The sequence below is a fragment of the Phyllobates terribilis genome, unplaced genomic scaffold (genome assembly GCF_046119375.1).
Source record: "Phyllobates terribilis strain yellow unplaced genomic scaffold, ASM4611937v1 Scaffold_25__1_contigs__length_18738178, whole genome shotgun sequence".
Lineage (NCBI taxonomy): Eukaryota > Metazoa > Chordata > Amphibia > Anura > Dendrobatidae > Phyllobates > Phyllobates terribilis.
Genome location: NW_027362785.1, coordinates 17,487,522 through 17,514,350, shown reverse-complemented (window position 1 = coordinate 17,514,350; position 26,829 = coordinate 17,487,522). Strand labels below are relative to the sequence as shown.

General features: G+C 54.8%; 2 protein-coding genes across 2 annotated transcripts in view; one reads left to right on the top strand and one right to left on the bottom strand.

Moving 5' to 3' along the window:
* Nucleotides 1–9,644, bottom strand: part of SUZ12 (SUZ12 polycomb repressive complex 2 subunit) — a 57,676-nt gene extending 48,032 nt beyond the window's left edge. The window contains 1 exon segment of the mRNA XM_073660385.1: nt 9,344–9,644. Coding sequence (XP_073516486.1) covers nt 9,344–9,506 — 163 coding nt within the window. The 5' untranslated portion in view covers nt 9,507–9,644.
* Nucleotides 9,645–9,729: 85 nt separating this feature from the next.
* Nucleotides 9,730–26,829, top strand: part of LOC141176401 (uncharacterized) — a 49,451-nt gene continuing 32,351 nt past the window's right edge. The window contains exon 1 of the mRNA XM_073660386.1: nt 9,730–9,856. The gene's annotated coding sequence lies outside the window, so the exon portion shown is untranslated. The remainder of the gene's footprint in view (nt 9,857–26,829) is intronic.

Below are 26,829 nucleotides of genomic sequence, written 5' to 3'. Positions count from 1 at the left end.
TACCTCACATATATACACACCTCCCCTGTACACACATTATATTTTACCTCACATATATATACACACATTATATATTACCTCACATATATACACACCTCCCCTGTACACACATTATATATTACCTCACATATATACACACCTCCCCTGTACACACATTATATATTACCTCACATATATACACACCTCCCCTGTACACACATTATATATTACCTCACATATATACACACCTCCCCTGTACACACATTATATATTACCTCACATATATACACACCTCCCCTGTACACACATTATATATTACCTCACATATACACACTCCCCACACATTATATATTACCTCACATATATACACACCTCCCCTGTACACACATTATATATTACCTCACATATATACACACACCTCCCTGTACACACATTATATATTACCTCACATATATACACCCTCCCTGTACACACATTATATATTACCTCACATATATACACACCTCCCCTGTACACACATTATATATTACCTCACATATATACACACCTCCCCTGTACACACATTATATATTACCTCACATATATATACACACATTATATATTACCTCACATATATACACACCTCCCCTGTACACACATTATATATTACCTCACATATATACACACCTCCCCTGTACACACATTATATATTACCTCACATATATACACACCTCCCCTGTACACACATTATATATTACCTCACATATATACACACCTCCCCTGTACACACATTATATATTACCTCACATATATACACACCTCCCCTGTACACACATTATATATTACCTCACATATATACACACCTCCCCTGTACACACATTATATATTACCTCACATATATACACACCTCCCCTGTACACACATTATATATTACCTCACATATATACACACCTCCCCTGTACACACATTATATATTACCTCACATATATACACACCTCCCCTGTACACACATTATATATTACCTCACATATATACACACCTCCCCTGTACACACATTATATATTACCTCACATATATACACACCTCCCCTGTACACACATTATATATTACCTCACATATATACACACCTCCCCTGTACACACATTATATATTACCTCACATATATACACACCTCCCCTGTACACACATTATATATTACCTCACATATATACACACCTCCCCTGTACACACATTATATATTACCTCACATATATACACACCTCCCCTGTACACACATTATATATTACCTCACATATACACACCTCCCCTGTACACACATTATATATTACCTCACATATATACACACCTCCCCTGTACACACATTATATATTACCTCACATATATACACACCTCCCCTGTACACACATTATATATTACCTCACATATATACACACCTCCCCTGTACACACATTATATATTACCTCACATATATACACACCTCCCCTGTACACACATTATATATTACCTCACATATATACACACTCTCCTGTACACATTATATATTACCTCAGATATATACACACCTCCCCTGTACACACATTATATATTACCTCACATATATACACACACCTCCCCTGTACACACATTATATATTACCTCACATATATACACACCTCCCCTGTACACACATTATATATTACCTCACATATATATACACACCTCCCCTGTACACACATTATATATTACCTCACATATATACACACACATCTCCCCTGTACACACATTATATATTACCTCACATATATACACACACCTCCCCTGTACACACATTATATATTACCTCACATATATACACACACCTCCCTGTACACACATTATATATTACCTCACATATATCACACACCTCCCCTGTACACACATTATATATTACCTCACATATATACACACACCTCCCCTGTACACACATTATATATTACCTCACATATATACACACCTCCCTGTACACACATTATATATTACCTCACATATATACACACCTCCCCTGTACACACATTATATATTACCTCACATATATACACACACCTCCCTGTACACACATTATATATTACCTCACATATATACACACCTCCCCTGTACACACATTATATATTACCTCACATATATACACACCTCCCCTGTACACACATTATATATTACCTCACATATACACACACCTCCCCTGTACACACATTATATATTACCTCACATATATACACACCTCCCCTGTACACACATTATATATTACCTCACATATACACACACCTCCCCTGTACAGACATTATATATTACCTCACATATACACACACCTCCCCTGTACACACATTATATATTACCTCACATATATACGTACACACATTATATATTACCTCACACATATACACACACCTCCCCTGTACACACATTATATATTACCTCACATATATACACACACCTCCCCTGTACACACATTATATATTACCTCACATATATACACCTCCCCTGTACACACATTATATATTACCTCACATATACACACACCTCCCCTGTACACACATTATATATTACCTCACATATATACACACCTCCCCTGTACACACATTATATATTACCTCACATATATACACACCTCCCCTGTACACACATTATATATTACCTCACATATATATACACCTCCCCTGTACACACATTATATATTACCTCACATATATATACACCTCCCCTGTACACACATTATATATTACCTCACATATATACACACCTCCCCTGTACACACATTATATATTACCTCACATATATATACACCTCCCCTGTACACACATTATATATTACCTCACATATATACACACCTCCCCTGTACACACATTATATATTACCTCACATATATACACACCTCCCCTGTACACACATTATATATTACCTCACATATATACACACCTCCCCTGTACACACACTATATATTACCTCACATATATATACACCTCCCCTGTACACACATTATATATTACCTCACATATATATACACCTCCCCTGTACACACATTATATATTACCTCACATATATACACACATTATATATTACCTCACATATATACACCTCCCCTGTACACACATTATATATTACCTCACATATATACACACCTCCTCTGTACACACATTATATATTACCTCACATATATACACACCTCCCCTGTACACACATTATATATTACCTCACATATATACACACCTCCCTGTACACACATTATATATTACCTCACATATATACACACCTCCCCTGTACACACATTATATATTACCTCACATATACACACACCTCCCCTGTACACACACTATATATTACCTCACATATATACACACCTCCCCTGTACACACATTATATATTACCTCACATATATACACACCTCCCCTGTACACACATTATATATTACCTCACATATATATACACCTCCCCTGTACACACATTATATATTACCTCACATATATATACACCTCCCCTGTACACACATTATTTATTACCTCACATATATACACACCTCCCCTGTACACACATTATATATTACCTCACATATATATACACCTCCCCTGTACACACATTATATATTACCTCACATATATATACACCTCCCCTGTACACACATTATATATTACCTCACATATATATACACCTCCCCTGTACACACATTATATATTACCTCACATATATATACACCTCCCCTGTACACACATTATATATTACCTCACATATATACACACACACCTCCCCTGTACACACATTATATATTACCTCACATATATATACACACCTCCCCTGTACACACATTATATATTACCTCACATATATACACACATCTCCCTGTACACACATTATATATTACCTCACACATATACACACACCTCCCCTGTACACACATTATATATTACCTCACATATATACACACACCTCCCTGTACACACATTATATATTACCTCACATATATATACACACCTCCCCTGTACACACATTATATATTACCTCACATATATACACACACCTCCCTGTACACACATTATATATTACCTCACATATATACACATTATATATTACCTCACATATATATACACCTCCCCTGTACACACATTATATATTACCTCACATATATATACACCTCCCCTGTACACACATTATATATTACCTCACATATATACACACACCTCACCTCCTCTGTACACACATTATATATTACCTCACATATATACACAACTCCTCTGTACACACATTATATATTACCTCACATATATATACACCTCCCCTGTACACACACTATATATTACCTCACATATATACACACCTCCCCTGTACACACATTATATATTACCTCACATATATATACACCTCCCCGTACACACATTATATATTACCTCACATATATATACACCTTCCCTGTACACACATTATATATTACCTCACATATACACACACCTCCCCTGTACAGACATTATATATTACCTCACATATATACACACCTCCCCTGTACACACATTATATATTACCTCACATATACACACACCTCCCCTGTACACACATTATATATTACCTCACATATATACACCTCCCCTATACACACATTATATATTACCTCACATATATACACACCTCCCCTGTACACACATTATATATTACCTCACATATATACACACCTCCCCTGTACACACATTATATATTACCTCACATATATACACACCTCCCTGTACACACATTATATATTACCTCACATATATACACACCTCCCTGTACACACATTATATATTACCTCACATATATACACACCTCCCTGTACACACATTATATATTACCTCACATATATACACACACCTCCCTGTACACACATTATATATTACCTCACATATACACACACCTCCCCTGTACACACATTATATATTACCTCACATATATACACACCTCCCCTGTACACACATTATATATTACCTCACATATATACACACATTATATATTACCTCACATATATACACACACCTCACCTCCTCTGTACACACATTATATATTACCTCACATATATACACACCTCCTCTGTACACACATTATATATTACCTCACATATATATACACCTCCCCTGTACACACACTATATATTACCTCACATATATACACACCTCCCCTGTACACACATTATATATTACCTCACATATATACACACCTCCCCTGTACACACATTATATATTACCTCACATATATATACACCTCCCCGTACACACATTATATATTACCTCACATATATATACACCTCCCCTGTACACACATTATATATTACCTCACATATATACACACCTCCCCTGTACACACATTATATATTACCTCACATATATATACACCTCCCCTGTACACACATTATATATTACCTCACATATATATACACCTCCCCTGTACACACATTATATATTACCTCACATATATATACACCTCCCCTGTACACACATTATATATTACCTCACCTGTACACACATTATATATTACCTCACATATATACACACCTCCTCTGTACACACATTATATATTACCTCACATATATACACACCTCCCCTGTACACACATTATATATTACCTCACATATATACACACCTCCCCTGTACACACATTATATATTACCTCACATATATACACACCTCCCTGTACACACATTATATATTACCTCACATATATACACACCTCCCTGTACACACATTATATATTACCTCACATATATACACACACCTCCCCTGTACACACATTATATATTACCTCACAATATATATACACACCTCCCCTGTACACACATTATATATTACCTCACATATATACACACATCTCCCTGTACACACATTATATATTACCTCACACATATACACACACCTCCCCTGTACACACATTATATATTACCTCACATATATACACACACCTCCCTGTACACACATTATATATTACCTCACATATATATACACACCTCCCCTGTACACACATTATATATTACCTCACATATATATACACACCTCCCCTGTACACACATTATATATTACCTCACATATATACACACATCTCCCTGTACACACATTATATATTACCTCACACATATACACACACCTCCCCTGTACACACATTATATATTACCTCACATATATACACACACCTCCCTGTACACACATTATATATTACCTCACATATATACACACACCTCCCTGTACACACATTATATATTACCTCACATATATACACCTCCCCTGTACACACATTATATATTACCTCACATATATACACCTTCCCTGTACACACATTATATATTACCTCACATATACACACACCTCCCCTGTACAGACATTATATATTACCTCACATATATACACACCTCCCCTGTACACACATTATATATTACCTCACATATATACACACACCTCCCTGTACACACATTATATATTACCTCACATATATACACCTCCCCTGTACACACATTATATATTACCTCACATATATACACCTTCCCTGTACACACATTATATATTACCTCACATATACACACACCTCCCCTGTACAGACATTATATATTACCTCACATATATACACACCTCCCTGTACACACATTATATATTACCTCACATATACACACACCTCCCCTGTACACACATTATATATTACCTCACATATATACACCTCCCCTATACACACATTATATATTACCTCACATATATACACACCTCCCCTGTACACACATTATATATTACCTCACATATATACACACATTATATATTACCTCACATATATACACACACCTCACCTCCTCTGTGTACACATTATATATTACCTCACATATATACACACACCTCCCCTGTACACACATTATATATTACCTCACATATATACACACACCTCCCCTGTACACACATTATATATTACCTCACATATATACACACACCTCCCCTGTACACACATTATATATTACCTCACATATATACACCACCTCCCCTGTACACACATTATATATTACCTCACATATATACACCTTCCCTGTACACACATTATATATTACCTCACATATATACACCTCCCCTGTACACACATTATATATTACCTCACATATATACACCTCCCCTGTACACACATTATATATTACCTCACATATATACACCTCCCCTGTACAGACATTATATATTACCTCACATATATACACCTCCCCTGTACAGACATTATATATTACCTCACATATACACACACCTCCCCTGTACACACATTATATATTACCTCACATATATATATATACACACCTCCCCTGTACACACATTATATATTACCTCACATATATACACACCTCCCCTGTACACACATTATATATTACCTCACATATATACACACATATATATTACCTCACATATATACACACACCTCACTTCCTCTGTACACACATTATATATTACCTCACATATATACACACCTCCCCTGTACACACATTATATATTACCTCACATATATACACACATTATATATTACCTCACATATATACACACACCTCACCTCCTCTGTACACACATTATATATTACCTCACATATATACACACCTCCCCTGTACACACATTATATATTACCTCACATATATACACACACACCTCCCCTGTACACACATTATATATTACCTCACATATACCCACATTATATATTACCTCACATATATACACACCTCCCCTGTACACACATTATATATTACCTCACATATATACACACCTCCCCTGTACACACATTATATATTACCTCACATATATACACCTCCCCTGTACACACATTATATATTACCTCACATATATACACACCTCCCTGTACACACATTATATATTACCTCACATATATACACACCTCCCTGTACACACATTATATATTACCTCACATATATACACACCTCCCCTGTACACACATTATATATTACCTCACATATATACACCTCCCCTGTACACACATTATATATTACCTCACATATATACACACCTCCCCTGTACACACATTATATATTACCTCACATATATACACACCTCCCCTGTACACACATTATATATTACCTCACATATATACACACCTCCCCTGTACACACATTATATATTACCTCACATATACACACACCTCCCCTGTACACACATTATATATTACCTCACATATATACACACACCTCCCTGTACACACATTATATATTACCTCACATATATATACACCTCCCCTGTACACACATTATATATTACCTCACATATATATACACCTCCCCTGTACACACATTATATATTACCTCACATATATACACCTCCCCTGTACACACATTATATATTACCTCACATATACACACACCTCCCCTGTACACACATTATATATTACCTCACATATATACACACACCTCCCTGTACACACATTATATATTACCTCACATATATATACACCTCCCCTGTACACACATTATATATTACCTCACATATATATACACCTCCCCTGTACACACATTATATATTACCTCACATATATACACCTTCCCTGTACACACATTATATATTACCTCACATATATACACCTTCCCTGTACACACATTATATATTACCTCACATATACACACACCTCCCCTGTACACACATTATATATTACCTCACATATACACACACCTCCCCTGTACACACATTATATATTACCTCACATACATACACACCTCCCCTGTACACACATTATATATTACCTCACATACATACACACACCTCCCCTGTACACACATTATATATTACCTCACATATATACACACACCTCCCCTGTACACACATTATATATTACCTCACATATATACACACACACACCTCACCTCCTCTGTACACACATTATATATTACCTCACATATATACACACACACCTCACCTCCCCTGTACACACATTATATATTACCTCACATATATACACCTCCCCTGTACACACATTATATATTACCTCACATATATACACCTCCCCTGTACACACATTATATATTACCTCACATATATACACACACCTCCCCTGTACACACATTATATATTACCTCACATATATACACACACCTCCCCTGTACACACATTATATATTACCTCACATATATACACCTCCCCTGTACACACATTATATATTACCTCACATATACACACCTCCCCTGTACACACATTATATATTACCTCACATATATATACACACATTATATATTACCTCACATATATACACACACCTCACCTCCTCTGTACACTCAGTGTATACTGTACATGTGAGGTATTATGAGGCACTGGCGGGGTATATATACACACGTATAGGTGACTTTGTCGGGCACTGTTCACACGGGCACACAAGATCCGGCTCTCGCACACGCGGTCGCACTTACTCTCGAAGGCCTGCAGGAAGAGTTCGTGGTCGGCCTGGATCTGCTCCATCTTGGGTCTCTTTACCGGGGGCATGGCCGCTCCCCCGCCGCCACCAGCGCCGGAAGAGGAGGGGGCGCCGAGTCCGGCCGGTCCGGAGCTGGCGCCGTGCTTCTGCGGAGCCATGAGGCCTCAGCGCCGGGACAGCGGCATCAGCGGAATACGGAGTCCCGGAGCCCGGTAATACCGCGCCGTGCGCTCACACACTGAGGCCCCGCCCACTTCCCGCATTGGTCGCCCGCCTCCCGGCTCACTGCTCTCATTGGTTCTGAGATACGTCACTCATCCTACCAGTGACGTCACTCGTGCGCCCGCACTCTTCTTCGAATTGAAACCGCGGGAATATGCCGCGCTGCAATATGGGAAACAGGGGCGGAGCCTACAAAGCCATCACCGCTCCCAGTCCATCAGTCAGTTCCTACTGCCGCCACCTTCACCGTTATCATTACCGCCCATGGGCTCGCGGTGCTACTCATGTGAGGAGGTGACGAGCACCAGGCAGACATTACACTGAGCACAGCGGGAGAGGGGCTCACAGGGTGCAGGGGCGAGGAGATGGGAGGTCGGGGGCTGAGGCTGTGAGGACACAGCTCAGGAGGCTGAGGGGACAGGAGGTTGGGGGCTCAGGCGGTGAGGACACGGCTCAGGAGGCCGAGGGGACAAGAGGTTGTGACCTGAGGCGGTGAGGACACGTCTCAGGAGGCTGAGGGGACGGGAGGTCGAGGGGTGAGGACACAGCTCAGGAGGCTGAGGGGACAGGAGGTTGGGGGCTCAGGAGGCTGAGGAAACGGGAGGTCGGGGGCTGAGGCGGTGAGGACACAGCTCAGGAGGCTGAGGGGACAGGAGGTCGGAGGCTGAGGGGACAGGAGGTCGGGGGCTGAGGCGGTGAGGACACAGCTCAGGAGGCTGAGGGGACAGGAGGTCGGGGGCTGAGGCGGTGAGGACACAGCTCAGGAGGCTGAGGGGACAGGAGGTCGGGGGCTGAGGCGGTGAGGACACAGCTCAGGAGGCTGAGGGGACAGGAGGTTGGGGGCTCAGGCGGTGAGGACACAGCTCAGGAGGCCGAGGGGACAAGAGATTGTGACCTGAGGCGGTGAGGACACGGCTCAGGAGGCTGAGGGGGTGAGGACACGGCTCAGGAGGCTGAGGGGGTGAGGACACAGCTCAGGAGGCTGAGGGGGTGAGGACACAGCTCAGGAGGCTGAGGGGACAGGAGGTTGGGGGCTCAGGAGACTGAGGAAACGGGAGGTTGGGGGCTGAGGCGGTGAGGACACAGCTCAGGAGGCTGAGGGGACAGGAGGTCGGGGGCTGAGGCGGTGAGGACACAGCTCAGGAGGCTGAGGGGACAGGAGGTTGGGGGCTCAGGCGGTGAGGACACGGCTCAGGAGGCCGAGGGGACAAGAGGTTGTGACCTGAGGCGGTGAGGACACGGCTCAGGAGGCTGAGGGGGTGAGGACACAGCTCAGGAGGCTGAGGGGACAGGAGGTTGGGGGCTCAGGAGACTGAGGAAACGGGAGGTCGGGGGCTGAGGCGGTGAGGACACAGCTCAGGAGGCTGAGGGGACAGGAGGTCGGGGGCTGAGGCGGTGAGGACACAGCTCAGGAGGCTGAGGGGACAGGAGGTCGGGGGCTGAGGCGGTGAGGACACAGCTCAGGAGGCTGAGGGGACAGGAGGTCGGGGGCTGAGGCGGTGAGGACACAGCTGAGGGGACAGGAGGTCGGGGGCTGAGGCGGTGAGGACACAGCTCAGGAGGCTGAGGGGACGGGAGGTCGGGGGCTGAGGCGGTGAGGACACAGCTCAGGAGGCTGAGGGGAAGGGAGGTCGGGGGCTGAGGCTGTGAGGACACAGCTCAGGAGGCTGAGGGGACAGGAGGTCGGGGGCTGAGGCGGTGAGGACACAGCTGAGGGGACAGGAGGTCGGGGGCTGAGGCGGTGAGGACACAGCTCAGGAGGCTGAGGGGACAGGAGGTCGGGGGCTGAGGCGGTGAGGACACAGCTCAGGAGGCTGAGAGGACAGGAGGTCGGGGGCTGAGGCGGTGAGGACACGGCTCAGGAGGCCGAGGGGACAGGAGGTCGGGGGCTGAGGCGGTGAGGTCACGGCTCAGGAGGCCGAGGGGACAGGAGGTCGGGGGCTGAGGCGGTGAGGTCACGGCTCAGGAGGCTGAGGGGACAGGAGGTCGGGGGCTGAGGCGGTGAGTACACAGCTGAGGAGACAGGAGGTCGGGGGCTGAGGCGGTGAGGACACAGCTCAGGAGGTTGGGGGCTGAGGCAGTGAGGACACAGCTCAGGAGGCTGAGGGGACAGGAGGTTGGGGGCTGAGGCGGTGAGGACACAGCTCAGGAGGCTGAGGGGACAGGAGGTTGGGGGCTGAGGCGGTGAGGATACAGCTCAGGAGGCAGAGGGGACAGGAGCTTGGGGGCTGAGGCGGTGAGGACACAGCTCAGGAGGCCGGGGGCTGTGTCGGTGAGGACACAGCTCTGGAGGCTGAGGGGACTGGAGGTTGTGGGCTGAGGCGGTGAGGACACAGCTCAGGAGGCTGCGGGGATAGGAGGTCGGGTGCTGAGGCGGTGAGGACACAGCTCAGGAGGCTGAGGGGACAGGAGGTCGGGGGCTGAGGCGGTGAGGACACAGCTCAGGAGGCTGAGGGGACAGGAGGTCGGGGGCTGAGGCGGTGAGGACACAGCTCAGGAGGATGAGGGGACAGGAGGTTGGGGGCTCAGGCGGTGAGGACACAGCTCAGGAGGCCGAGGGGACAAGAGATTGTGACCTGAGGCGGTGAGGACACGGCTCAGGAGGCTGAGGGGGTGAGGACACAGCTCAGGAGGCTGAGGGGGTGAGGACACAGCTCAGGAGGCTGAGGGGGTGAGGACACAGCTCAGGAGGCTGAGGGGACAGGAGGTTGGGGGCTCAGGAGACTGAGGAAACGGGAGGTTGGGGGCTGAGACGGTGAGGACACAGCTCAGGAGGCTGAGGGGACAGGAGGTCGGGGGCTGAGGCGGTGAGGACACAGCTCAGGAGGCTGAGGGGACAGGAGGTTGGGGGCTCAGGCGGTGAGGACACGGCTCAGGAGGCCGAGGGGACAAGAGGTTGTGACCTGAGGCGGTGAGGACACGTCTCAGGAGGCTGAGGGGGTGAGGACACAGCTCAGGAGGCTGAGGGGACAGGAGGTTGGGGGCTCAGGAGACTGAGGAAACGGGAGGTCGGGGGCTGAGGCGGTGAGGACACAGCTCAGGAGGCTGAGGGGACAGGAGGTCGGGGGCTGAGGCGGTGAGGACACAGCTCAGGAGGCTGAGGGGACAGGAGGTCGGGGGCTGAGGCGGTGAGGACACAGCTCAGGAGGCTGAGGGGACAGGAGGTCGGGGGCTGAGGCGGTGAGGACACAGCTGAGGGGACAGGAGGTCGGGGGCTGAGGCGGTGAGGACACAGCTCAGGAGGCTGAGGGGACGGGAGGTCGGGGGCTGAGGCGGTGAGGACACAGCTCAGGAGGCTGAGGGGAAGGGAGGTCGGGGGCTGAGGCGGTGAGGACACAGCTCAGGAGGCTGAGGGGAAGGGAGGTCGGGGGCTGAGGCTGTGAGGACACAGCTCAGGAGGCTGAGGGGACAGGAGGTCGGGGGCTGAGGCGGTGAGGACACAGCTGAGGGGACAGGAGGTCGGGGGCTGAGGCGGTGAGGACACAGCTCAGGAGGCTGAGGGGACAGGAGGTCGGGGGCTGAGGCGGTGAGGACACAGCTCAGGAGGCTGAGAGGACAGGAGGTCGGGGGCTGAGGCGGTGAGGACACGGCTCAGGAGGCCGAGGGGACAGGAGGTCGGGGGCTGAGGCGGTGAGGTCACGGCTCAGGAGGCCGAGGGGACAGGAGGTCGGGGGCTGAGGCGGTGAGGTCACGGCTCAGGAGGCTGAGGGGACAGGAGGTCGGGGGCTGAGGCGGTGAGTACACAGCTGAGGAGACAGGAGGTCGGGGGCTGAGGCTGTGAGGACACAGCTCAGGAGGCTGAGGGGACAGGAGGTCGGGGGCTGAGGCGGTGAGGACACAGCTCAGGAGGTTGGGGACTGAGGCGGTGAGGACACAGCTCAGGAGGCTGAGGGGACAGGAGGTTGGGGGCTGAGGCGGTGAGGACACAGCTCAGGAGGCTGAGGGGACAGGAGGTTGGGGGCTGAGGCGGTGAGGACACAGCTCAGGAGGCTGAGGGGACAGGAGGTTGGGGGCTGAGGCGGTGAGGATACAGCTCAGGAGGCAGAGGGGACAGGAGCTTGGGGGCTGAGGCGGTGAGGACACAGCTCAGGAGGCCGGGGGCTGTGTCGGTGAGGACACAGCTCTGGAGGCTGAGGGGACTGGAGGTTGTGGGCTGAGGCGGTGAGGACACAGCTCAGGAGGCTGCGGGGATAGGAGGTCAGGTGCTGAGGCGGTGAGGACACAGCTCAGGAGGCTGAGGGGACAGGAGGTTGTTACCTGAGGCGGTGAGGACACAGCTCAGGAGGTTAGGGGGTGAGGACACAGTTCAGGAGGCTGAGGGGACAGGAGGTTGTGACCTGAGGCGGTGATGACACAGCGCAGGAGGTTGGGGGCTGAGGCGGTGAGGACACAGCTCAGGAGGCTGAGGGAACAGGAGTTTGTGACCTGAGGCGGTGATGACACAGCTCAGGAGGTTGTGACCTGAGGCGGTGATGACACAGCTCAAGAGGTTGGGGGCTGAGGCGGTGAGGACACAGCTCAGGAGGTCGGGGGCTGAGGCGGTGATGACACAGCTCAGGAGGCTGAGGGGACAGGAGGTTTGGGGCTGAGGCAGTGAGGACACAGCTCAGGAGGCTGAGGGGACAGGAGGTCCGGGGCTGAGGCGGTGAGGACACAGCTCTGGAGGCTGAGGGGACAGGAGGTTGTGACCTGAGGCGGTGAGGACACGGCTCAGGAGGTCGGGGGCTGAGGCGGTGAGCACACAGCTCAGGAGGCGGAGGGGACAGGAGCTTGGGGGCTGAGGCGGTGAGGACACAGCTCAGGAGGCCGGGGGCTGTGTCGGTGAGGACACAGCTCTGGAGGCTGAGGGGACTGGAGGTTGTGGGCTGAGGCGGTGAGGACACAGCTCAGGAGGCTGCGGGGATAGGAGGTCGGGTGCTGAGGCGGTGAGGACACAGCTCAGGAGGCTGAGGGGACAGGAGGTTGTTACCTGAGGCGGTGAGGACACAGCTCAGGAGGTTAGGGGGTGAGGACACAGTTCAGGAGGCTGAGGGGACAGGAGGTTGTGACCTGAGGCGGTGATGACACAGCTCAGGAGGTTGGGGGCTGAGGCGGTGAGGACACAGCTCAGGAGGCTGAGGGAACAGGAGGTTGTGACCTGAGGCGGTGATGACACAGCTCAGGAGGTTGTGACCTGAGGCGGTGATGACACAGCTCAAGAGGTTGGGGGCTGAGGCGGTGAGGACACAGCTCAGGAGGTCGGGGGCTGAGGCGGTGATGACACAGCTCAGGAGGCTGAGGGGACAGGAGGTTTGGGGCTGAGGCGGTGAGGACACAGCTCAGGAGGCTGAGGGGACAGGAGGTCGGGGGCTGAGGCGGTGAGGACACAGCTCAGGAGGCTGAGGGGACAGGAGGTTGTGACCTGAGGCGGTGAGGACACGGCTCAGGAGGTTGGGGGCTGAGGCGGTGAGGACACGGCTCAGGAGGCTGAGGGGACGGGAGGTCGGGGGCTGAGGCGGTGAGGACACGGCTCAGGAGGTTGAGGGAACAGGAGGTCGGGGGCTGAGGCGGTGAGGACACGGCTCAGGAGGCTGAGGGGACAGGAGGTCGGGGGCTGAGGCGGTGAGGACACAGCTCAGGAGGCTGAGGGGACAGGAGGTTGGGGGCTGAGGCGGTGAGGACACGGCTCAGGAGGCTGAGGGGACAGGAGGTCGGGGGCTGAGGCGGTGAGGACACGGCTCAGGAGGCTGAGGGGACAGGAGGTCGGGGGCTGAGGCGGTGAGGACACAGCTGATTAGACAGGAGGTCGGGGGCTGAGGCTGTGAGGACACAGCTCAGGAGGCTGAGGGGACAGGAGGTCGGGGGCTGAGGCTGTGAGGACACAGCTCAGGAGGCTGAGGGGACAGGAGGTCGGGGGCTGAGGCTGTGAGGACACAGCTCAGGAGGCTGAGGGGACAGGAGGTCGGGGGCTGAGGCGGTGAGGACACAGCTCAGGAGGTTGGGGGCTGAGGCGGTGAGGACACAGCTCAGGCGGTGAGGACACAGCTCAGGAGGTTGGGGGCTGAGGCGGTGAGGACACAGCTCAGGAGGCTGAGGGGACAGGAGGTTGGGGGCTGAGGTGGTGAGGACACAGCTCAGGAGGCCGGGGGCTGTGTCGGTGAAGACACAGCTCTGGAGGCTGAGGGGACTGGAGGTTGTGGGCTGAGGCGGTGAGGACACAGCTCAGGAGGCTGCGGGGATAGGAGGTCGGGTGCTGAGGCGGTGAGGACACAGCTCAGGAGGCTGAGGGGACAGGAGGTTGTTACCTGAGGCGGTGAGGACACAGCTCAGGAGGTTATGGGGTGAGGACACAGTTCAGGAGGCTGAGGGGACAGGAGGTTGGGGGCTGAGGCGGTGAGGACACATCTCATGAGGCTGAGGGGGGACAGGAGGGTGGGGGCTCAGGCAGTGAGGACACAGCTCAGGAAGCTGAGGGGACAGGAGGTTGGGGGCTGAGGCGGTGAGGACACAGCTCAGGAGGCTGATGGGACAGGAGGTTGGGGGCTGAGGCGGTGAGGACACAGCTCAGGAGGCCGAGGGGACAGGAGGTTGGGGGCTGAGGCGGTGAGGACACAGCTCAGGAGGTTGGGGACTGAGGCGGTGAGGACACAGCTCAGGAGGCCGAGGGGACAGGAGGTTGGGAGCTGAGGCGTTGAGGACACAGCTCAGGAGGTTGGGGACTGAGGCGGTGAGGACACAGCTCAGGAGGCTGAGGGGACGGGAGGTCAGGGGCTGAGGCGGTGAGGACACAGCTCAGGAGGCGGAGGGGACAGGAGGTTGGGGGCTGAGGCGGTGAGGACACAGCTCAGGAGGCGGAGGGGACAGGAGGTTGGGGGCTGAGGCGGTGAGGACACAGCTCAGGAGGCCGGGGGCTGTGTCGGTGAGGACACAGCTCTGGAGGCTGAGGGGACTGGAGGTTGTGGGCTGAGGCGGTGAGGACACAGCTCAGGAGGCTGCGGGGATAGGAGGTCGGGTGCTGAGGCGGTGAGGACACAGCTCAGGAGACTGAGGGGACAGGAGGTTGTTACCTGAGGCGGTGAGGACACAGCTCAGGAGGTTATGGGGTGAGGACACAGTTCAGGAGGCTGAGGGGACAGGAGGTTGGGAGCTGAGGCGGTGAGGACACATCTCATGAGGCTGAGGGGGGACAGGAGGGTGGGGGCTCAGGCAGTGAGGACACAGCTCAGGAAGCTGAGGGGACAGGAGGTTGGGGGCTGAGGCGGTGAGGACACAGCTCAGGAGGCTGATGGGACAGGAGGTTGGGGGCTGAGGCGGTGAGGACACAGCTCAGGAGGCTGAGGGGACAGGAGGTTGGGAGCTGAGGCGTTGAGGACACAGCTCAGGAGGTTGGGGACTGAGGCAGTGAGGACACAGCTCAGGAGGCTGAGGGGACGGGAGGTCAGGGGCTGAGGCGGTGAGAACACTGCTCAGGAGGCTGAGGGGACAGGAGGTTTGGGGCTGAGGCGGTGAGGACACCGCTCAGAAGGCTGAGGGAACAGGAGGTTGTGACCTGAGGTGGTGAGGACACAGCTCAGGAGGTCAGTGGCTGAGGCGGTGAGGACACAGCTCAGGAGGCTGAGGGAACAGGAGGTTGTGACCTGAGGCGGTGATGACACAGCTCAGGAGGTCGGGGGCTGAGGCGGTGAGGACACAGCTCAGGAGGCTGAGGGGACAGGAGGTCAGGGGCTGAGGCGGTGATGACACAGCTCAGGAGGCTGAGGGGACAGGAGGTTTGGGGCTGAGGCGGTGAGGACACACCTCAGGAGGCTGAGGGGACAGGAGGTCGGGGGCTGAGGCGGTGAGGACACAGCTCAGGAGGCTAAGGGGACAGGAGGTTGTGACCTGAGGCGGTGAGGACACGGCTCAGGAGGTCGGGGGCTGAGGCGGTGAGGACACAGCTCTGGAGGCTGAGGGGACAGGAGGTTGTGGGCTGAGGCGGTGAGGACACAGCTCAGGAGGTTGGAGGCTCAGACGGTGAGGACACAGCTCAGGAGGCTGAGGGGACAGGAGGTTGGGGACTGAGGCGGTGAGGACACAGCTCATGAGGCTGAGTGGACAGGAGGTTGGGGGCTGAGGCTGTGAGGACACAGCTCAGGAGGCTGAGGGGACAGGAGGTTGTGACCTGAGGCGGTGAGGACACGGCTCAGGAGGCTGAGGGGATAGGAGGTTGGAGGCTGAGGCGGTGATGACACAGCTCTGGAGGCTGAGGGGACAGGAGGTTGTGACCTGAGGCGATGAAGACACAGCTCATGAGGCTAAGGGGACAGGAGGTTGGGGGCTGAGGCGGTGGTGAGGACACAGCTCAGGAGGCTGAGGGGACAGGAGGTTGGGGGCTGAGGAGGTGAGGACACAGCTCAGGAGGCTGAGGGGACAGGAGGTTGGAGGCTGAGGTGGTGGTGAGGACACAGCTCTGGAGGTTGAGGGGACAGTAAGTTGGGGGTTGAGGCGGTGGTGAGGACACTTCTCTGGAGGCTGAGGGAACAGGAGGTTGAGGTGGTGTTGAGGACACTGCTCTGGAGGTTGGGGGCTGAGGTGGTGGTGAGGGCACGGCTCTGGAAGCTGAGGGGACAGGGGGTTGAGGTGGTGGTGAGGGGACAGGAGGTTGAGGTGGTGAGGACACTGCTCTGGAGGCTGAGGGGACAGGAGGTTGAGGTGGTGGTGAGTACACAGCTCTGAAGGCTGAGCGGACAGAAGGTCGGGGGCTGAGGTGGTGGTGAGGACATACTTCTGGAGGCAGAGGGCACAGGAGGTTGGAGGTTGAGGCAGCTTTGACAGCGAGGAGACGGCTCCAAAGGCTGGGGGCGCCGTGGTTGATGAGGCGGCAGCGGTGAGGAGACGGCAAGTTGGGGGCTCACAAGGCAGTGATACAGGGGGTTGGGGGCTGAAGCTGTTCCAGCAGCGGTGAGGAGACTGCTCCTGCGGCGGTGAGACAGGAGATTGGGGGCTGAGGCGCTTCCGGCGGCGGTGAGGAGACTGCTCCGGCGGCGGTAAGACAGGAGGTTGGGGGCTGAGGCGGCTCCGGCGGCGGTGAGGAGAGGGTGGGGGCTTAGGCGGCGGTAGGCAGTTCTAATATCACCCTGCCTACCCTATTGTCCCTTTATAGGTTCCACACTTATCGCCGAGCAGGAACCTAAGCCCTGAATGTCCCTAGAGCTAGGCCCTAGAGAGGGAGGGGTTGGGGTGAGCTCTAGACAGGCCCCACTACAAACTAAAGACAACAACGTAGACAAACAAATGGGATATACTTAGCTTGAGCAGTGTAGCATCGGCGTCCCTGCCTCCTGCTAGGCAGGGACACCGTTCCCCTCACCTCTCCGCTCCGTACCCGTCGTCTTCCTCCCGCTCTGCTGGCAGAGGGGGGTGGGGGGGGAGCTGAGGCGGTGAGGACACAGCTCAGGAGGCTGAGGGGACAGGAGGTTGGGGACTGAGGTGGTGAGGACACAGCTCAGGAGGTTTGGGGCTGAGGCGGTGAGGACACAGCTCAGGAGGCTGAGGGAACAGGAGGTTGTGACCTGAGGCGGTGAGGACACAGCTCAGGAGGCTGAGGGAAAAGGAGGTTGTGACCTGACGCGGTGATGACACAGCTCAGGAGGTCAGTGGCTGAGGCGTTGAGGACACAGCTCAGGAGGCTGAGGGGACAGGAGGTTGTGGACTGAGGTGGTGAGGACACAGCTCAGGAGGTTTGGGGCTGAGGCGGTGAGGACACAGCTCAGGAGGCTGAGGGAACAGGAGGTTGTGACCTGAGGCGGTGAGGACACAGCTCAGGAGGCTGAGGGAAAAGGAGGTTGTGACCTGACGCGGTGATGACACAGCTCAGGAGGTCAGTGGCTGAGGCGTTGAGGACACAGCTCAGGAGTTTGAGGGAACAGGAGGTCGGGGGCTGAGGCGGTGATGACACAGCTCAGGAGGTCGGGGGCTGAGGCGGTGATGACACAGCTCAGGAGGCTGAGGGGACAGGAGGTCGGGGGCTGAGGCGGTGAGAACACAGCTCAGGAGGTCGGGGGCTGAGGCGGTGAGGACACAGCTCAGGAGGCTGAGGGGACAGGAGGTCGGGGGCTGAGGCGGTGAGGACACAGCTCAGGAGGTTGGGGACTGAGGCGGTGAGGACACCGCTCAGGAGGCTGAGGGGACAGGAGGTCGGGGGCTGAGGCGGTGAGAACACAGCTCAGAAGGCTGAGGGGACAGGAGGTTAGGGGCTGAGGCGGTGAGGACACCGCTCAGAAGGCTGAGGGAACAGGAGGTTGTGACCTGAGGTGGTGAGGACACAGCTCAGGAGGTCAGTGGCTGAGGCGGTGAGGACACAGCTCAGGAGGCTGAGGGAACAGGAGGTTGTGACCTGAGGCGGTGATGACACAGCTCAGGAGGTCGGGGGCTGAGGCGGTGAGGACACAGCTCAGGAGGCTGAGGGGACAGGAGGTCAGGGGCTGAGGCGGTGATGACACAGCTCAGGAGGCTGAGGGGACAGGAGGTTTGGGGCTGAGGCGGTGAGGACACACCTCAGGAGGCTGAGGGGACAGGAGGTCGGGGGCTGAGGCGGTGAGGACACAGCTCAGGAGGCTAAGGGGACAGGAGGTTGTGACCTGAGGCGGTGAGGACACGGCTCAGGAGGTCGGGGGCTGAGGCGGTGAGGACACAGCTCTGGAGGCTGAGGGGACAGGAGGTTGTGGGCTGAGGCGGTGAGGACACAGCTCAGGAGGTTGGAGGCTCAGACGGTGAGGACACAGCTCAGGAGGCTGAGGGGACAGGAGGTTGGGGACTGAGGCGGTGAGGACACAGCTCATGAGGCTGAGTGGACAGGAGGTTGGGGGCTGAGGCTGTGAGGACACAGCTCAGGAGGCTGAGGGGACAGGAGGTTGTGACCTGAGGCGGTGAGGACACGGCTCAGGAGGCTGAGGGGATAGGAGGTTGGAGGCTGAGGCGGTGATGACACAGCTCTGGAGGCTGAGGGGACAGGAGGTTGTGACCTGAGGCGATGAAGACACAGCTCATGAGGCTAAGGGGACAGGAGGTTGGGGGCTGAGGCGGTGGTGAGGACACAGCTCAGGAGGCTGAGGGGACAGGAGGTTGGGGGCTGAGGAGGTGAGGACACAGCTCAGGAGGCTGAGGGGACAGGAGGTTGGAGGCTGAGGTGGTGGTGAGGACACAGCTCTGGAGGTTGAGGGGACAGTAAGTTGGGGGTTGAGGCGGTGGTGAGGACACTTCTCTGGAGGCTGAGGGAACAGGAGGTTGAGGTGGTGTTGAGGACACTGCTCTGGAGGTTGGGGGCTGAGGTGGTGGTGAGGGCACGGCTCTGGAAGCTGAGGGGACAGGGGGTTGAGGTGGTGGTGAGGGGACAGGAGGTTGAGGTGGTGAGGACACTGCTCTGGAGGCTGAGGGGACAGGAGGTTGAGGTGGTGGTGAGTACACAGCTCTGAAGGCTGAGCGGACAGAAGGTCGGGGGCTGAGGTGGTGGTGAGGACATACTTCTGGAGGCAGAGGGCACAGGAGGTTGGAGGTTGAGGCAGCTTTGACAGCGAGGAGACGGCTCCAAAGGCTGGGGGCGCCGTGGTTGATGAGGCGGCAGCGGTGAGGAGACGGCAAGTTGGGGGCTCACAAGGCAGTGATACAGGGGGTTGGGGGCTGAAGCTGTTCCAGCAGCGGTGAGGAGACTGCTCCTGCGGCGGTGAGACAGGAGATTGGGGGCTGAGGCGCTTCCGGCGGCGGTGAGGAGACTGCTCCGGCGGCGGTAAGACAGGAGGTTGGGGGCTGAGGCGGCTCCGGCGGCGGTGAGGAGAGGGTGGGGGCTTAGGCGGCGGTAGGCAGTTCTAATATCACCCTGCCTACCCTATTGTCCCTTTATAGGTTCCACACTTATCGCCGAGCAGGAACCTAAGCCCTGAATGTCCCTAGAGCTAGGCCCTAGAGAGGGAGGGGTTGGGGTGAGCTCTAGACAGGCCCCACTACAAACTAAAGACAACAACGTAGACAAACAAATGGGATATACTTAGCTTGAGCAGTGTAGCATCGGCGTCCCTGCCTCCTGCTAGGCAGGGACACCGTTCCCCTCACCTCTCCGCTCCGTACCCGTCGTCTTCCTCCCGCTCTGCTGGCAGAGGGGGGGGGGGGGGAGCTGAGGCGGTGAGGACACAGCTCAGGAGGCTGAGGGGACAGGAGGTTGGGGACTGAGGTGGTGAGGACACAGCTCAGGAGGTTTGGGGCTGAGGCGGTGAGGACACAGCTCAGGAGGCTGAGGGAACAGGAGGTTGTGACCTGAGGCGGTGAGGACACAGCTCAGGAGGCTGAGGGAAAAGGAGGTTGTGACCTGACGCGGTGATGACACAGCTCAGGAGGTCAGTGGCTGAGGCGTTGAGGACACAGCTCAGGAGGCTGAGGGGACAGGAGGTTGTGGACTGAGGTGGTGAGGACACAGCTCAGGAGGTTTGGGGCTGAGGCGGTGAGGACACAGCTCAGGAGGCTGAGGGAACAGGAGGTTGTGACCTGAGGCGGTGAGGACACAGCTCAGGAGGCTGAGGGAAAAGGAGGTTGTGACCTGACGCGGTGATGACACAGCTCAGGAGGTCAGTGGCTGAGGCGTTGAGGACACAGCTCAGGAGTTTGAGGGAACAGGAGGTCGGGGGCTGAGGCGGTGATGACACAGCTCAGGAGGTCGGGGGCTGAGGCGGTGATGACACAGCTCAGGAGGCTGAGGGGACAGGAGGTCGGGGGCTGAGGCGGTGAGAACACAGCTCAGGAGGTCGGGGGCTGAGGCGGTGAGGACACAGCTCAGGAGGCTGAGGGGACAGGAGGTCGGGGGCTGAGGCGGTGAGGACACAGCTCAGGAGGTTGGGGACTGAGGCGGTGAGGACACCGCTCAGGAGGCTGAGGGGACAGGAGGTCGGGGGCTGAGGCGGTGAGAACACAGCTCAGAAGGCTGAGGGGACAGGAGGTTAGGGGCTGAGGCGGTGAGGACACCGCTCAGAAGGCTGAGGGAACAGGAGGCTGTTACCTGAGGCGGTGAGGACACAGCTCAGGAGGTCAGTGGCTGAGGCGGTGAGGACACAGCTCAGGAGGCTGAGGGGACAGGAGGTCGGGGGCTGAGGCGGTGATGACACAGCTCAGGAGGCTGAGGGGACAGGAGGTTTGGGGCTGAGGCGGTGAGGACACAGCTCAGGAGGCTGAGAGGACAGGAGGTCGGGGGCTGAGGCGGTGAGGACACAGCTCAGGAGCCTGAGGGGACAGGAGGTTGTGACCTGAGGCGGTGAGGACACTGCTCAGGAGGTCGGGGGCTGAGGCGGTGAGGACACGGCTCAGGAGGCCGAGGGGACAGGAGGTTGGGGGCTGAGGCGGTGAGGACACAGCTCATGAGGCTGAGGGGACAGGAGGTTGGGGGCTGAGGCGGTGAGGACACAGCTCAGGAGGCTGATGGGACAGGAGGTTGGGGGCTGAGGCGGTGAGGACACAGCTCAGGAGGCTGAGGGGACAGGAGGTTGGGGGCTGAGGCGGTGAGGACACAGCTCAGAAGGTTGGGGGCTCAGGCGGTGAGGACACAGCTCAGGAGGCGGAGGGGACAGGCGGTTGGGGGCTGAGGCGGTGAGGACACAGCTCAGGAGGCGGAGGGGACAGGAGGCCGGCGGCTGAGGCGGTGAGGACACAGCTCAGGAGGCCGGGGGCTAAGGCGGTGAGGACACAGCTCTGGAGGCTGAGGGGACAGGAGGTTGTGGGCTGAGGCGGTGAGGACACAGCTCAGGAGGCTGCGGGGATAGGAGGTCGGGTACTGAGGCGGTGAGGACACAGCTCAGGAGGCTGCGGGGACTGGAGGTTGGGGGCTCAGGTGGTGAGGACACAGCTCAGGAGGCTGAGGGGACAGGAGGTTGGGGGCTCAGGCGGTGAGGACACAGCTCAGGAGGCTGAGGGGACAGGAGGTTGGGGGCTGAGGCGGTGAGGACACTGCTCAGAAGGCTGAGGGGACAGGAGGTTGGGGGCTGAGGCGGTGAGGACACTGCTCAGGAGGCTGAGGGGACAGGAGTTTGGGGCTGAGGTGGTGAGGACACTGCTCAGGAGGCTGAGGGGACAGGAGGTTGGGGGCTGAGGCGGTGAGGAAACAGCTCAGGAGGCTGAGGGGACAGGAGGTTGGGGGCTGAGGCGATGAGGACACAGCTCAGGAGGCCGGGGGCTGTGTCGGTGAGGACACAGCTCTGGAGGCTGAGGGGACAGGAGGTTGTGGGCTGAGGCGGTGAGGACACAGCTCAGGAGGCTGCGGGGATAGGAGGTCGGGTGCTGAGGCGGTGAGGACACAGCTCAGGAGGCTGAGGGGACAGGAGGTTGTTACCTGAGGCAGTGAGGACACAGCTCAGGAGGCTGAGTTGACAGGAGGTTGGGGGCTGAGGGGGTGAGGACACAGTTCAGGAGGCTGAGGGGACAGGAGGTTGGGGGCTGAGGGGACAGGAGGTTGGGGGCTCAGGCGGTGAGGACACAGCTCAGGAAGCTGAGGGGACAGGAGGTTGGGGGCTGAGGCGGTGAGGACACAGTTCAGGAGGCCGAGGGGACAGGAGGTTGTGACCTGAGGCGGTGAGGACACAGCTCAGGAGGCTGCGGGGAGAGGAGGTCGGGTACTGAGGCGGTGAGGACACAGCTCAGGAGGCTGCGGGGACAGGAGGTTGGGGGCTCAGACGGTGAGGACACAGATCAGGAGGCTGAGGGGACAGGAGGTTGGGGGCTCAAGCGGTGAGGACACAGCTCAGGAGGCTGAGGGGACAGGAGGTTGGGGGCTGAGGCGGTGAGGACACTGCTCAGGAGGCTGAGGGAACAGGAGGTTGGGGGCTGAGGCGGTGAGGACACAGCTCAGGAGGCTGAGGGAACAGGAGGTTGTGACCTGAGGTGGTGAGGACACAGCTCAGGAGGTCAGTGGCTGAGGCGGTGAGGACACAGCTCAGGAGGCTGAGGGAACAGGAGGTTGTGACCTGAGGCGGTGATGACACAGCTCAGGAGGTCGGGGGCTGAGGCGGTGAGGACACAGCTCAGGAGGCTGAGGGGACAGGAGGTCAGGGGCTGAGGCGGTGATGACACAGCTCAGGAGGCTGAGGGGACAGGAGGTTTGGGGCTGAGGCGGTGATGACACACCTCAGGAGGCTGAGGGGACAGGAGGTCGGGGGTTGAGGCGGTGAGGACACAGCTCAGGAGGCTAAGGGGACAGGAGGTTGTGACCTGAGGCGGTGAGGACACGGCTCAGGAGGTCGGGGGCTGAGGCGGTGAGGACACAGCTCTGGAGGCTGAGGGGACAGGAGGTTGTGGGCTGAGGCGGTGAGGACACAGCTCAGGAGGTTGGAGGCTCAGACGGTGAGGACACAGCTCATAAGGCTGAGGGGACAGGAGGTTGGGGACTGAGGCGGTGAGGACACAGCTCATGAGGCTGAGTGGACAGGAGGTTGGGGGCTGAGGCTGTGAGGACACAGCTCAGGAGGCTGAGGGGACAGGAGGTTGTGACCTGAGGCGGTGAGGACACGGCTCAGGAGGCTGAGGGGATAGGAGGTTGGAGGCTGAGGCGGTGATGACACAGCTCTGGAGGCTGAGGGGACAGGAGGTTGTGACCTGAGGCGATGAAGACACAGCTCATGAGGCTAAGGGGACAGGAGGTTGGGGGCTGAGGCGGTGGTGAGGACACAGCTCAGGAGGCTGAGGGGACAGGAGGTTGGGGGCTGAGGAGGTGAGGACACAGCTCAGGAGGCTGAGGGGACAGGAGGTTGGAGGCTGAGGTGGTGGTGAGGACACAGCTCTGGAGGTTGAGGGGACAGTAAGTTGGGGGTTGAGGCGGTGGTGAGGACACTTCTCTGGAGGCTGAGGGAACAGGAGGTTGAGGTGGTGTTGAGGACACTGCTCTGGAGGTTGGGGGCTGAGGTGGTGGTGAGGGCACGGCTCTGGAAGCTGAGGGGACAGGGGGTTGAGGTGGTGGTGAGGGGACAGGAGGTTGAGGTGGTGAGGACACTGCTCTGGAGGCTGAGGGGACAGGAGGTTGAGGTGGTGGTGAGTACACAGCTCTGAAGGCTGAGCGGACAGAAGGTCGGGGGCTGAGGTGGTGGTGAGGACATAGCTCTGGAGGCAGAGGGCACAGGAGGTTGGAGGTTGAGGCGGCTTTGACAGCGAGGAGACGGCTCCAAAGGCTGGGGGCGCCGTGGTTGATGAGGCGGCAGCGGTGAGGAGACGGCAAGTTGGGGGCTCACAAGGCAGTGATACAGGGGGTTGGGGGCTGAAGCTGTTCCAGCAGCGGTGAGGAGACTGCTCCTGCGGCGGTGAGACAGGAGATTGGGGGCTGAGGCGCTTCCGGCGGCGGTGAGGAGACTGCTCCGGCGGCGGTAAGACAGGAGGTTGGGGGCTGAGGCGGCTCCGGCGGCGGTGAGGAGAGGGTGGGGGCTTAGGCGGCGGTAGGCAGTTCTAATATCACCCTGCCTACCCTATTGTCCCTTTATAGGTTCCACACTTATAGCCGAGCAGGAACCTAAGCCCTGAATGTCCCTAGAGCTAGGCCCTAGAGAGGGAGGGGTTGGGGTGAGCTCTAGACAGGCCCCACTACAAACTAAAGACAACAACGTAGACAAACAAATGGGATATACTTAGCTTGAGCAGTGTAGCATCGGCGTCCCTGCCTCCTGCTAGGCAGGGACACCGTTCCCCTCACCTCTCCGCTCCGTACCCGGCGTCTTCCTCCCGCTCTGCTGGCAGAGGCGGGGGGGCTGAGGCGGTGAGGACACAGCTCAGGAGGTTGGGGACTGAGGTGGTGAGGACACAGCTCAGGAGGTTTGGGGCTGAGGCGGTGAGGACACAGCTCAGGAGGCTGAGGGAACAGGAGGTTGTGACCTGAGGCGGTGAGGACACAGCTCAGGAGGCTGAGGGAAAAGGAGGTTGTGACCTGACGCGGTGATGACACAGCTCAGGAGGTCAGTGGCTGAGGCGTTGAGGACACAGCTCAGGAGGCTGAGGGGACAGGAGGTTGTGGACTGAGGTGGTGAGGACACAGCTCAGGAGGTTTGGGGCTGAGGCGGTGAGGACACAGCTCAGGAGGCTGAGGGAACAGGAGGTTGTGACCTGAGGCGGTGAGGACACAGCTCAGGAGGTCAGTGGCTGAGGCGTTGAGGACACAGCTCAGGAGTTTGAGGGAACAGGAGGTTGTGACCTGAGGCGGTGATGACACAGCTCAGGAGGTCGGGGGCTGAGGCGGTGATGACACAGCTCAGGAGGCTGAGGGAACAGGAGGTCGGGGGCTGAGGC